Source organism: Cyprinodon variegatus, unplaced genomic scaffold (genome assembly GCF_000732505.1).
Source record: "Cyprinodon variegatus isolate N-32 unplaced genomic scaffold, C_variegatus-1.0 Scaffold214, whole genome shotgun sequence".
NCBI classification, from domain to species: Eukaryota; Metazoa; Chordata; class Actinopteri; order Cyprinodontiformes; family Cyprinodontidae; genus Cyprinodon; species Cyprinodon variegatus.
The window spans coordinates 242,397-257,567 of NW_015150667.1; the positions used below are offsets into that span (position 1 = coordinate 242,397).

The following is a 15,171-nucleotide window of genomic DNA, read 5'->3' on the forward strand; positions in this document are numbered from 1 at the left end:
AAAAAAAAAAAAAAAAAAAATTCTTTAAAGAGCAGAACCAAATAAAGAACTGAATATAGAAATGTATTATTAATCCCTAATTAATCATAAAATTCCCCTAATATTTTCAGAACACTATTGTTAAGATAAGTACCTGTCTTTTTGACATTTTTCCACAAAAAATGCTCAATTTACTTTCAATGGTGTTTAGTATATATTAAAAAAATGAGTAAAAACACAGTTTATGAAATCATAACTAAAATATTATTTGTTGATAAGCAATATGTCTACAACAATATGCATTCCTCATGTCCCTAAACCTATTTATTATTTTAGAAAAGAAATGAGAAAACCCGACATGATAAGTAAAGGAGTAAATAAAGAACCCAATATTAAAATTCAATCAAAAATCCATATTTTCATCAAATAATTTCCTAAATAGTTGTTGAAGGACCAGAACTCTTAAGAAGCACTATTAGTACTTAGTCAGCTCCCTGAAATTTTCTGAATAAATACACTTGAATATATTTTTAATGATATTTGGTCAATATTCAGAAAATTGTGAAAAATAAACTGTCCGTCAAAAAAATTACCTAAAATTATATTCTCAAAACACCAAATAAAAAAGTAACAGGATTACGGTAATTATTTAACGCTTCCCCAATAAAAATGCTGACCTCACACATCAGAAGTTTTAAGTAATACAACAACTCAAAATAATGAATGATCAAAATAAATAATTCTCACGTATCAATTACTACAGTATATCAGGAACAAAAGTCATATTATAAATGCCCCATAAATGTCATAATTATGTTATAAAATATAATGAATCGTCTATTTGATTACATATGCAAAACATATTTATAAAAGATTTCCTCACTGTCGAAGCCTCACCTTAAGTCGAAGCCTGAGGCTCGGGTCGGACAGCAGGTGAATGCAGCGCTCCATGACCTCTTTAGTGATGCTGAGGTGTGATGGAAGTTCTGCTTTCACATCAGGACCACCGGGATCCTCAGCATCGTCACATTCTGCAGGAGGAGGGACCTCTGGAGACACACGGTGTAGTTAGCTGCCTGCTTCAGTCCTGCTTTTATAACTTGATTAGAGTTAAACCTCTAACCTAATCTGGAAAACATAAATCCTAGGGCTGGAGAATATTTCTAAGTTAGAACAAAATTATATATATTATACATATTATATTTTAAGACATATGAAAAAAAATATATTGTTTATATTGAGATGATCTATATTTTTACAGTTGAACTTTTCTGTATGTCAGTAGGTTATTTTTAAATAATTTATTGTGTTTATTTCTCAGGCTTTAATATAATTTATGAAAAGAAGGACATTTAGATAAATATTATATTATAACATCTAGTGTCAAAAAGGTGGAGGTATTAATTTGTTGCATATCGCCCAGCTCCAATAAATCCCATAACTGCATTGACAGTGAGACAATCTCCAATTATTACCAAGGTCTTCATCCTCATCCACTTCAATCCCAACTCCCTCTGCTAACTCCTTCTGCTTGCGGTAATCCAGCAGGAACTGGCAAATGTCGAAATCTTCCTGTTCAGCAGAAGCCCTGAAACTGGGCGACTTACTGGTCCTATGGTGTGATGGAGGAAACCACCTGGCTAAAGGGAATAAAAACACCAACATAACAGGCATGACAAAGTGTTCATGGAGGTACTTCCTCCAGACATGTGCAATAGGTTAGATTATGTTATGTATCCTTACCCAGTGCCTTAATGAGCGTGTGCAGCACAGATATAAAGAGAGGAGCTGTGTGGTCATAGCTGAGATCCAGAGCCATCAGTACATCCTGCACTACGTCCCTGATCAGGGGCAGCAGGTTACAGTCCGAGTGAGCCAGCATCACCATTAATACCCGTGGAGCCTGGTCAGCAGGATAGGAGAAACACCTTACAAGATTAGAAAGACCTGGACAGATGGGTTTAACCATTTTATTCTGCAGCAGCTGTACCTGAGGGTGTTGACTGAGCCTCTGCAGGTTCACCGATACGTCATTTAGCAGGTAGTCCGAATTGTTGCTGATCAGCTCCTTCAGGGAGGAGTAGCCACAGGCCTCGCTCAGGTCAATCATGGTGCTGAGCGCCGCCTGGCTGACCAACAGCGTCTCCTCGCCGGCTTTTTCCAGAACTGGGTAGAGCGACGTCATCAGCAGAGGGCGGAAGTCCCGCCGCAGAGCCTGGGCGAAGCACGCCACGCCCTCCAGCTGGATGCACAGCTGCCAGATGTTGCTGTTGAGCTGGTGGAGCGTAGACGTGGATGATGAGGTTGGAGGGGAGGTGGAGGAAGAAGGAATCACTTGTAGAGAGTTTGAAGCACTGAGGATTTCACTGCTGGTTATGGACTTGAGACTGAAAGGACTCAGCACCTATAGAGAGAAAAAAAAGATGTTATTATGGATCTAATCAGTCTCTTTTTAATAAAATGACAAACCACTGATATTTTTTTTGGTATTAAATTGGTGCTTAGAAATATCTCAAACCTTTAATTTTTTCTGTTAGAGGAAGTCGCTACTAAAAATACAAACTAGCAAATTTTCATTTAAAACTGCTAGTTTAAAATCCGCCTTCTCACATATAAAGTCTTAAAGCTACAGTGTGTAACTTTTAGCGACATCTAGCGGTCAGACTGCAGACTGCAGCAACATGAACATCTCCCCCCCCACCGCTTCTCCCCCCCAACAGTACGGCGAGCGTTATTGGACAAAATGTCTTCCACGACGTCCGCATCGCCTACCTTCTCAAGTGATGAGGTTTGTTTACATAGATAATTTTACAGATAGTATTTCATTAGTCTGTGTAGGGTATAGATTTCATGTAGACTTAAGATAATAAATATATCCGTTATTTTTTCTACATTGTTGTGACGTTTTGGCGATCTCGCAATCGCTACTTTGTTGGCTCTGCGCTGCCGTAGCGCAAAGATGTCTGCCTCCATGGCTGCGAGACCCGCTCCTTTGTAATTATAAATAACGAATTCTAAGGCAACGCAAATATTAAGGTTAAGAGGCTGAGCTCGTAGATGATGATAAAATAACATAGTTATGTATAATATATTACATTTCTGACTGTATATCCCTGTAATTATTACACACTGTAGCTTTAAAGGGACAAGCTCCATCTTATATCAGAGATCTGATTGTTCCTTATGTTCCTAACAGAGCACTTCGCTCTCAATCAGCAGGTTTACTAGTGGTTCCTAGAATTAAAAATAAAAGAATGGGAGGCAGATCTTTTAGTTATCAGGCTCCTCTCCTGTGGAACCAACTACCAGTTTTAATCGTAATGCAGACACCCTGTCTACTTTTATGGGTAGGCTTAAAACTTTCCTTTTTGATAAAGTTTATAGTTAGAGTGGCTCAGGTTATCTTGAGCCATCTCTATAGTTATGCTGCTATAGGCTTAGACTGCTGGAGGACAAAGGTACCCTATTTCATCATTCTATCTTCCACTCTGCAGAATCTGTTAGTTCAATCTCTAACGTTCTGCTCTCTCTGCTTTTTCCTCATAGTAGCTTCATCTGGTCTGTTCCTGTTTGGTTGTGACACCATCTTGGAGAGAAATATCAGCTGTGCTGCTGCCATCAACACCTTTGTTTCTAGATGTTCGAGCTTGGCCTGTTTTCCAGTGTAGTCCTGTTTCTCTGACTGTGACTGGCTGGATGTGCTCTCTTAATCCTCTGACATGGGAGCTGGCTCGGAGCTCGTCTGCCTGGCTGTGTGTTTCCTGGATGGGGCCGCCTTTTACGGTTACCATTTGTATCTCTGCTTCTGTCTCCTTGAACCCCAGTCGGGCTAATTTCTTGTATTTTCTTGGGGGAGCTAAGCACACTAAGCACATGCTTAGTGTGAGGGATTGTATTTTAGTCAATGAGTCGATGCAATCAACTGGTGTTCCTTAGATAGAAAACTTTGAATCAATCTGAATGTATGATCTGGTTGAACTATAAAGTGCCTTGAGATGATATGTGTTGTGAATTGGTGCTATAGAAATAAACTGAATTGAAGCAATTTTTTTAATATTTCCAGATTTATTTGATGCTGGAAAACTGAGTAGGGTTCTTCTCAGTAGCAGAATATAAAGATTTGCCATCTCTGTCATCAGCATATCTTATATGCCAGCTCTGCTGTTCAGTCCAGAAATACATTTTTCAAACACAGTTGGTGTAATTTAAAGGGAAATGGACAGAGACATTTAACACATAACATTTATAAACAAAAAGAACTGGAGAAAATAAAAATACGAAAGTAACCAAACCAATTATTGTTAACTTTTGTTCTCTTGTTACATGTGATGAAGCCAAAAGGCTTTAATTGCTAAATTAATGGGAAATGACTGTAGCATTTAGACTGCTTTAGACAGGCATGAGAAACTCACTGAGCAGGAAGCGCAGCCCAGACAAAGGTTTTCAGGTCAGACTTTTGGGTTTGCCTCAAGAGTTTTTCTTAAAAGCCTAAAACACCAAATTGTGCATCTTTCATTTCATCCCCTCAGTTTTCTGTTTGTGTGTGAAATGTTCCCCCACAGGTGAAAACTGTCAGCCAGAGTTTGCACCTTTTAATTGTGCCTCTGACCCACAGCCACAAAAAAGGTAGGGGAATTTTCAACAAAGTGATCTAGAAATAATTTGAATGTCTTTAAAATTAGTGTATTTATCCTTTATTTGAGCAGTTTAACAGCATGGAATAGATTTACTAGTTTTGCCTTAAAAAGAAGATAATCAGATATTTAAAACTAATGTTTCCTTTTCTTAAACGTGATTGGCTGAGAATGCTGTTCTAGAATACAGCAGCATAATCCACATTTTAGAAATTAAAAAGAACGCAGCACAAAATATTCCTGTGCTAATGTCAGCAGGCCGGCTGTATTTGCTAGATGATCATTCGTCCCACTTAATCTGATTTGACGAGGAGAATAAATGGTTCTCAGTTTTCGTAGAAGTCCTTGCTTTAAAGAGGATGCTGCTTTTTAAACTTTTATCTTTGTGGTGAACTTTGATGGGTAGCTGGAGGAGCAGCGATTGAACAGTTGAACACTTAAATCTATCAAGTTTATGTTGTGCCCCGCTGTTGTAAAATCCCTGTAACCCATCACTACTCTGGGCTTATTTATAAAAATACTATTAATATAAGATAATCAGGTTGTTTTATTATTTTGAACATAAATCATCATATTCCATTGGAAAATTGTCCTTCTTATCTGCTTTAATCAAGGGAAAATATGCTGTTTTCAAGAAAAATGACTTCTGTTTTAGTTCTGTAGTGCATTACTCTAAACACTTGGTAAAGTTGTTTTAATAGAGACAATAACCTGTTAACTGGCCACACCATAATCAGCGAAAAAGATCTGTGTAATAAACCCTTGGCTGCCAATCAGTCTATGCAGAAATGTTTTAGAAGCAGGAATAAATGAAGTGAAATATCCCTTTAGGACGAAGGAGAAAAGTGAAAAGATACAAGAACTTTATTATTCATGTTTTAAACGATTTTTTTTTTTAAAAACATCTCAAGTTTTGATAAAGAATACCAAAATAAAACAACTTGACAGGTTATGCGAGTGTCATACTGTACAGATACAGGAAATAGGTATAGGTATAGAAAATAATCCAGTGACGCTTAAGCGGGGCATACACTGAGCGATATATTCAATCGTTGCACGCAGCTACAGTTCAAACTGTATGATGAAACTACATGTTTTAAAAGTTCACAGCTCACAATCAGCTCACGATGCATGTTCTAACACTGTTCGGCCCTGTCACTACCCCATCTGTCCCGGAAGCACGATCCTTCCTGCACATGCGCGAACAGATATACATAATGCAATTACGCTACTAAAATTACATATTTACATATCTATCGTTAACTCCCTAAAGAATGCTAATACACATCTTTGTATGACTTTTGTCAGACAATTTTGATAGTTTTTACATTTTCTTCGTTAAACTGCTTCTCTGACGTCTTTATCTGACAAAGTCTGGCAAAAAATGACTAAACCATGTTTATCTAGATTTTACTTGTTTCTTTCTTTAGATTACGCACTATATACCACAATGTTAACATGAAAGGAAAATATAAAAACTCAAAAAGACTAGATTTATGTTTAAATCCAAAGACGAAAAAGTTAGCTCCCGGAAGTAGCGTAGGATCCCATTTCCGGGCAGAGAAGACTGATAAAACAGACAGGATTTTAATGCATTTATTTTCTAAGGAAATACATTATTAACCTTTAACAGATTATATTTTAGTACATTTACTTTTTGGGGGAGGGAAAATGTCTTTTAGGTCTTTTTAACAAAATGTGCATGCACAAATTACTGATGGGGCAAGCACAGAACAGATCGTGCTTCTGGGACAGATCAGGTAGTGACAGGCCCGACTTTCTGATGTTACCTTACGACGGCCAACTGAACTTCAAACATGTTGGATTTTCTCCCGACCTCATGATTCCTGATCAGGAGGTGGTCGTGAGAGGCTGATCGCCCCTCGTTACCCCCTATATACTACATGACGCAGGACACACGGTCAGGCTGAAAGTCGGCCTGATCGAAAAATTCTCGCATGACTGGAGAATCGGCCCGAAAAGGGCAGAAAAATCGTACAGTCTATGTCCGGCTTAAGTTGTTGGTCTGGATAAACTTTGCAACACTATTTGATAATTTTCTCATATTTGTATAGATGTATGAAATAAAAACAAGCTAACAGATAAAATAAAGAGAGAAAAACACTTATAATCTCACAATTTTTTTTATTTTTTATTATATATATATATTCAGCTATGCAACTGTTTACCTGCTGATCCTGACGGTCTATGTCCGTCTCCTCGCTCACAGTTATCAGGTGCCAGTTGTTCAGGCTGGTGTATTCCTCCATGATCGACACCACTGCTGCTTTAAGGTCTTCCTTGGAAGCAGGGCGACTCTGGAATTCACCGCCATCCAATTGGCGAGCCTGCGCCGCCATACCAGCGGCACCTCTGACCATCTCATTTAGGACCATGGCAGCCTGCTTTCTGTAGGCTGAGGACTGACGATACAGGTCCAAGAGGTGATCAGTGAGAAGGTAGAGGTTGCCGTAGTAACCTAGGAAATGGAAAGAGAGATGATAAAGAATGAAATTTAAATAAAAATTAGTATGGAATACATTAAAAGAATATCATCTCATCTTGTGCAAATAAAAAGAAGGAAAAACAGGAAAAAGTAATAAAATAATCAGAAATTGAGTGAGTTAGCAGAGGTGTCAATAAACAAAGTACAAATACTTTGTTAACTTTCTTAAGTAGTAATTTTGGCCATCTATACTTTACCAGATTAATTATTTTTTAGACAACTTTTGACTTCTACTCCTTACAGTTTTTGCAATTATCTCTTTTTTCTGCTCCTTACATTTTAAAAATAGACCCATTGGTTTTGTTTCATTTAAGCTCATATTCATGATCACCTGTTAGTGTCTAAAAAAAACAAAACAAAACAAAAAAAACATAAATTCATTTGTTTTATCCAGACAATTAATTTCTTTGTAATAGTCAAAGAATAAACTATTTATTTTGGTGTGTGTGGGGATGGAAAGTTACATTTGCCACTGTTGCCATTACTAATAATAGAAGGAAAATTAAGTATAAGGAAGTCACCATCCAATAATAGGTTAGCACAGGTACCAGTATAAGGCTTAAAGCTTCTGTCCTTAACATTCATCCTGCATTAGTTTTACTTTTATACATTTAGTTTAAAAAGTTGTACTTTTAAACTTTTACTTGAGTAAAAATCTTAAGTTGATACTCTAACTTATACAAAAGTGTTTTTAAACAGTAGGATTTATAATTCTACTTGTGTAATAAACATAAATACTTTTGACTAGTGTTGCACCGATACAGATACCAGTATCGGACGGGACACCCGTACATTTTCAAAGCCAGAAGTTTATTCAACTATTGTCACCCATTCCAGGTAGGCAATAAAAAGTTCTACTGGATTCACTTTGTTTTAGTCTTTTTCCTGCTTCACAAAGGTAGGCAGCAGCTTGACAAAGCCATGATGGCAATTATTCTACATCCAAGGGGAGTGGCAGCCTAGTGGTTAGGGCATAGGGCTTTCATACCTGAGATTGTGAGTTCGATCCCCCACTCCCACAGACTGCCACTCTGGGTCCCTGAGCAAGACCCTTAACCTCACACTGCTCCCCGGGCGCCTCACAATGGCAGCTCACTGCTCCCCAAGGGGATGGGTTAAATGCAGAGAAGTAATTTCCCTCTGGGATTATTAGAGTATATCAAAAATAAAAAAAAAGTAGTATGCAGTTCTTCATATATGTACACACAGATCAATTTCAAACAGATGGTATCGCTTTCAGCCAATATTGCCCAGCCAGGTATTGTATCAGGGCAAAGAAATGGCATCAGCGCAACTCTACTTTTGACACCTCTTTCAGTTAGAGGACAAACATAAGAAAGACGTGACTCATAACATTGCTCAACAAAAAAAAAAAAGTAAATGAGGATAATAAAGGCTATAAAGACATGGTACACTCAAGAAACACAAAAATACATATTTATAAAACCAAAATATTATGAGACAGTTAAATTTGCTAAACTGCAAGCACAACAAATAAAATAAAATAAAAACAAAATTCAGAAAATACAGTATACAAAATTAAAAAAACAAATAAAAAGGAAACTATTACATAAAATAGCCTGCATGTGTAATTCTGAGCCAATGTGGATTAGGAAAAAAAATCAGCAATGATCTGGACTTGTACTTGCTGTTTTGTCCATTAAAGCTGTATTTTCATAGCCTCGTGAGACCATCCTGATATCGCGAGCTTTCAAGATTTCGCTCGCTAGTCAGTCTGGAGACTCTCCGTTGAAGAAAATTTGGAGCCGTTCACCAAACGAACGTCCAATCAGCGTTGGCTTTGAGGCGGGTTGAGGTGTGACGCAACGAGATGCGCGACAGTTCAGTCTAAAGAACATGGCGGCTTCAGCCGATGCAACTAGCCTTAGCGTGGCTATCGAGCAAGTTTTATCGGAATTACAGAGTATTTCTTCACTAAAAGAAGAGCAAAACACTGCTCTGGAGGCTTTTCTCAGAGGAAAAGATGTTTTTGCTCTTCTCCTGACTGGTTTCGGCAAGAGTAGCCTGGCTGTTAATACGTCATATGCTTCGTTGATCTGATTGGTTTATTTGGCCCGTCTATCACCAACATAGGCCAATCAGCTAACCAGTATTTTCGCCCCTTCCCAAAATTACTTCAACTGAAGGTTTCCAGATGGATATGCGGAGCAAATCCATCTGGTGGAGTCAGGTTAGTATTTTCATAGTTCAAATAAATAATTTAAAAAGAAGAAAAAATAGATGATATCAATGCTTATGATGGTTACCTAAAGTTCTGCAGATTTCCATGAGCATGCAGAAGATCTTCTCATCTGTGAAGTACAGGAAATGCTTCCTCTGGGTGTGAGCGGTGGAGGTGTCATGGGGGCCAGAGGTGCTCTCTATGGGGTCAGTGTAGCTCCTTTCCTCCACGATATGAACATCCATCACATCCAGCTCCAGAACCTGCAAAGACAGTTTCAATCCTCTTTCACAGTGGTTTGTTTTATGCAATAAATGAAATGCACAAAATGTTGAAAAATAAATCGCACTTTTAAATTAGGGACATAAAACAAGAATAACATTTTTTTACTCTTCACTGAGACAAAACTATGCTCCATTAAACTGACAAAGACAAAAATTTACTAAGGGGAACTGAACGTAGGTAATGAACCCAAAATGTGTAACACTCTATTATGGTTATAAATTATATTAACATAATTTAAAGGTAAAGTCCGATACCTGGAGACATTATTTCAGTTGATTTTTTCCCCTACAGGTTTCTTCTTTTTTATTTTTTTACATCTCAATGTTATAAAATCATCTAACGTCATTTTTTATATCAAACAAAGGGGAAAACCCTAATTTCATTTCTTGTGTGAAAAACCCAAGAAAATCAACCTGGTTCTATGTGGGGGAATAAAATCATTCACCTCCATCAGGTACGAATTAGCAGGGAGTCTTTTGCACAGCTTTAACCCTTTCTAGGGCTCTCAGTGAGATAAATGCCTGTTCCCTCATGCTTCCCGCCAGAAGCAGTAGATAGAGACGTCTCCTCCAGTTTAATCCGTCACATCATTGGGCTTCTACCACCTCATTCTCCTTAATCAACCTCACATTACAATTTGTTTTATTGATAGTTATACACAGAAAAACCATCAATCATTCGATTCTTTTCTATTCAACAACAGATTATGAAGGATTAAGTCCTTTATTTAATAATTAATAGTAAATGGTAAATGGCCTGTACTTATATAGCGCTTTTTCAAGTCAGGAGACTTGACCAAAGCGCTTTACACTACATTAATTCACCCATTCACACTCACACTCACACACTCACAAGCTACATTGTAGCCACAGCTGCCCTGGGGCTCACTGACAGAAGCGCGGCTGCCGTAAACTGGCGCCACCGGGCCCCTCTGACCACCATCAGTAGACAATTAAGATGAGTGAGAGGACCACCTTGCAGGGAACTTCCTCCCAGGCCAGTTCCTATCCATTTGGATGTGTTTCACCAAAAACGTAAAGGTGGATCTTCTGTTGTTTAAACATTTGCAAAAATAAATGAGTGCTCATAAAACATAAAAAATTGTAATATACATATTTTTAATTGAGAAATCCTGCAAAATGCAAAAAAGGCCATAGATAAGAGAATGTTAAAGTTAAATTATAAAACCAAGCAAAAACACTGAACAGAAACCTAAAAAAATCAGCTTAAAAAAAACAACAAAAAAATACTGATTGTGTTTTCTAAAATATGTATATATATATATATATATATATATATATATATATATATATATATATGTTGGGTATTGACTGCAGCTCGGCAGTGATAACTACAGATATCAACCGGACTCTTACCAGGATTTTAGGAGCGTTTAAAATAAAGTTTTCATTCAGTAGAGCCAAACAAACATGGCTGCGTCTGTAGGCAGCAATTTGACACAGCTGTCGACAACTCCAGAATTTAATGCTAAGTTCAGACCGCACGCTGCAGAAGCAGCTAGTTTACATGCAAAGTCAATAGTTGACGTGCATCATGCCGCAGGAAAAGGTCCTGCAGAGCAATTTGAGCAGCAGGAGCAGCACCTTATGAGCTTCTGAGCATCTGACGTGCATGATGCCCTGCAAAAATTTAACTTTTGCTGCTCGAAGCACCACATCAACCAATCAGAGAAGCTGATCTGGGAGAGTAACAAACCACTGCTGATGCATATCGCTATGATCACTCCTATGAAACAGTTTTACGTCTAAATTAACTTAAAATGTCGAAACCTGCCGTTAATATAAGTTTGATTTTATTATTCTGGTGCCTGCAGTTAGGATTTATAAATAAAAAAATGCCTTCCAGCTGCCCCTAACAGTAGCGGAAAACTGCTAAGAGGCGACCTGGCCAAAGGCTAAAGGGGATTTATAGTGACAGAGCACCGCCGGTATGTGGTGGTCTGAGCCGCTCCGACAAGGAAATCATATTTGAAGGCAGTACGGTTATCTTCATGAACTGACTGCACAGAAGAAGTTTTCAGGTGGACTTTCTCACTTAAAAACATTAAAACTACTTTTTACCCACTGATTACAGAAAATATAGCTGCACTTATTACAGGCAAAGAAAGGATAGGATAGCTCCGCCCAACCCGCATCACACCCATTTTTCCACCGCGCAGCTAGAGCAGCAAAGATGCTTCAGCAGCGCCTCAGAACTTAACTTGTACAAGCATCAAAAATGAAGCAGCACGCGCGTTTTTGCTGCTTCTGCTGCATGTGGTCTGAATGTAGCTTAGAAGTCTAAAGATTTCCAAATGGAACCAGAAGCAAACCTTCCAAAAGGATCAGCTTTCATCTTCTCAGTCCTCAGCAAATGTTTTGAATACAAAAAATACAAGAGAAGCTATTTTTTCCTTTCCCAGCCCTCATGTGTTACCTGCATTAGTGCTTTGGAGATCCTGTCCAGGTGTGCAGCAGAGTTTAGCACCACAGAGACTAGTGGCCCGAGGACTTTCAGGTAACCAAGGAACACATTGAGGACAAACAGCTTCTTCTGGTCGTCAGAGGTCCTCATCAGCCGAGGGAGGGAGGTGGCTAAAGAGTGGAGGTTCTCAGACAACACATCAGTCAAGTTCTTACTGTCTGTGCTGCTCTGATTCCTCTGTGAAACATCTCTAAGAGCAACCTCACACCTACAGAAGGAGAATGGAGCATCAGTCTGAGGCTTGAGTTGTCATCCTCACAGAATAAAGCATGAAAACAAACCTCTCTCTGACTCTGGGCTCTTTATCGTTTATCGCTCCCACCAGGGCTTCCAGGAGCGGCCCCACACACTCTTTCAGCGACTGGCCGCACGCTGCCAGCAGATGGTCGGCCAGCTCCACCATTTCCAGCCTGACCTTCCAGTGCTCGTGGGCTGAAGTGCAGGAGATGATCTTCTTCAGCAGCACACACAGCTTCCCTGCTGTTCCCTTCACCCAGTCTGGCGTCCTCTGGACCATGAGCTGCGTGATCCTACCCAGGTCTGGGGGAGGAGGTTTACCGGACTCAGTGCTCTGCAGCTGGGAATCCTCCATGACCAGCCCCACTGACCCGGACCAAACCTGAAAAATACCAGCAATTTGATTCCTAATCAGTGAAAACCATGCAACGCTCCTGAACTTGTTCATATTTTGTCAAGTTTCACTGTATTTACTTGTGATTAAAACTGTGGCAGACAAACACAAAGTAGCACACAGAGAAACAAAGATGGATTGTGATATTTAGACGGTTTTTCCTTTTCGAATGATTAAGGGATCAGCGCCCTGTAATATCGTTATATCTTAGAATATTGTTTTTTTGTTGTTGTTGTTTTTCTATTATAATCAACATAAATAAAAGAATTTTAAATGTAAATGGCAAAAACATACTTACAGGATACTAACTGATTGATTTTTTATTGTTTTTGATAAATCTGTTATTCTAAACAATACTTTTTGTACATTTTTTTCCATTCATTTCTTATTAAAAAAACTTTCCTGTGCATTTTAATTAAATAGCAAACGGCAAAACATAAAAGATTTTGCATATATACATGTATCTGTAGAAAAATGTATCTTTAATGAAATTATTTTTATATTTTTGTATGTTTTACTATTTTTAAGTTTATATTTGTAGAGTTGTATCCTTTAATGCTGTAAGTAGGTTATTCTTTCGGTGTCATAATACTTTAGGATACAGTTTAAATCTATATATATTGATGATTATTTAAATAGCAGAAAAATCGCGATTAATCTGATTAATCATTTTAGCAGAACCAATTTTATATTCAGTTTTTTAAAAGTATCGAAAAAAATGTATCTTTTTTTGTTTCATCTTACATTTTTAGTTGATTTTTATAAAGAAAATCCAGGTATGTGTTGTAATGTGGCATAATGCAACGTTTTAGGGGCTCTAACTTTAGCTTGTGCTCCTTTATAAACCAACAGACACTGCTAACATGTCAACCTATTTCAATTATCAAGTGAAAAAACCTTTAAATTAGGACGTGTTTGAGTTAACTGATACCAAAAGCATGGACAGTGGTTAGATAATTACAGCATTTGTTTTTAATAAATCAGCCATGAAATTCATTTGAATTTTTTATTTTTTTTTACCTTCATGGCCCTGACTGTCACTGCATGACCTTGCCTCAGATCTCCGCTGATGATCCTTGCTACAGCCACAGTGATCCCCGGTAGGAAGGAGGCCATGGTGCCACCCACACAGCGTCGCTCATCTGATGACGGGACAACATGCTCCTGGGAGCAGTTACAATGCAGAACCAAAGACTGGAGGCACTTCAAGGCCGCGGCCTGTATATCTCTGGATTTGTCCTTTTCTCCTAAAGCCAGCAGCAGTGATACAGCAGCGCCCAGCCCAGGAAGCATCATGGGCTCATAGAGTCTGAAGACTATGTCGCCATACGCAGCGTGGAGCAGAGCATCCAAGCACCTTAGAACAGCTAACTTCAGCTCCTCTGATGTTTCTGCAGGTTTCCCCGGGTCTGTGGGGGAGGACAGGCAGAGGCAGAGCTCTGAGAAGAGGTCATGGAGGGTGTCCCAGCTTCGGACACAAGTCCTCTCCAGGACATGGCTCACTGCTTCAGCCACAGCCTGGACCAGCTTTTCCTTTTTCTGCCCGGGGACTTTGAGGACAAAGCGGAGGGGGAAGAGGACGTACTCTTGGAGCTGCTGCAGTGAAGCTTCATCGACATGTTCTAGCTGCTCCTTAAGTGTTTCCACGTTGGCCAGCGTGGGCTCCTTGGTGAGCAGGACACAGGCTGGCCGCAGATAGGCGAAGGCGATCTTTGGATCATTGATCTGAGACATGGCTGGAGGCATCACTGGGAGGGCACCTCTGTAAAAGGGTAGGTGGGAAGTTTAATCATGGACAATATGTAATTTCATTTACTTCAACTCTGTTCCTCTTTGTATTTTTATTAAATCCAGATAATTTTCAATTGTTTATTGGCTTTAGGGTTACTAAGAAAGGAGCTAGTTATGTTATGAGATGAGCCGAGGCTTCGAGGCCTGTGTCGAGTAGTGGAGGGGTTGTTTCTCCGAGGCGTGATTCATTTAGGGGCCAAAATTGATGACGTCTGAAGCCTCACTACCGGGATACCGCATGACCGCTTCAGCAAATGGTTCAGAAAGTGCAATAACTTTGACAGGCATTTAAACAGCTTCAGGATTCAGTCAAGATGTGAGAGTTTGTAGGAGAGTTGCTGTCAGCAGGATGGATAGATTCTAAGAATAGATTGATTGAAAAACAATCAATCTAGTTGGTTAAAACCATTTTAGTTAAACAATGTAATGATCAAAATCTGAGCAAGCTGCTGGATACAGTTTTAACTTTAGTGTTAAGTAGTATTGCTTTCTGTTGAATCAATGTTGGTGATGCCAGCTGTAAGTAAGACTTTCACTCCTGACGTTGATGGTTCAAGACCCACCTTAGACTTTTGAAAGTTGCAATTATACTTAAAGGAATAGTACACCCAAAACATGATTAGCCTTCATTTTCTACTCACCCCCATGCTGAACAAAACTCTGGAGTACTTTTTTGATA

At 38.9% G+C, this 15,171-nt stretch overlaps 1 protein-coding gene across 1 annotated transcript in view; it reads right to left on the bottom strand.

The window, feature by feature from the left end:
* The window catches only part of tti1 (TELO2 interacting protein 1), a 37,761-nt gene that overhangs the window by 21,628 nt on the left and 962 nt on the right, over window positions 1-15,171 (bottom strand). The window contains exons 2-10 of the mRNA XM_015380440.1: window positions 13,722-14,463; window positions 12,352-12,689; window positions 12,023-12,278; window positions 9,387-9,564; window positions 6,803-7,092; window positions 1,970-2,383; window positions 1,723-1,882; window positions 1,455-1,619; window positions 877-1,028 (exon numbers count right to left, since the gene is read on the bottom strand). Of these exons, the coding sequence (XP_015235926.1) occupies window positions 877-1,028; window positions 1,455-1,619; window positions 1,723-1,882; window positions 1,970-2,383; window positions 6,803-7,092; window positions 9,387-9,564; window positions 12,023-12,278; window positions 12,352-12,689; window positions 13,722-14,447 (2,679 nt within the window). The 5' untranslated portion in view covers window positions 14,448-14,463. The remainder of the gene's footprint in view (window positions 1-876; window positions 1,029-1,454; window positions 1,620-1,722; window positions 1,883-1,969; window positions 2,384-6,802; window positions 7,093-9,386; window positions 9,565-12,022; window positions 12,279-12,351; window positions 12,690-13,721; window positions 14,464-15,171) is intronic.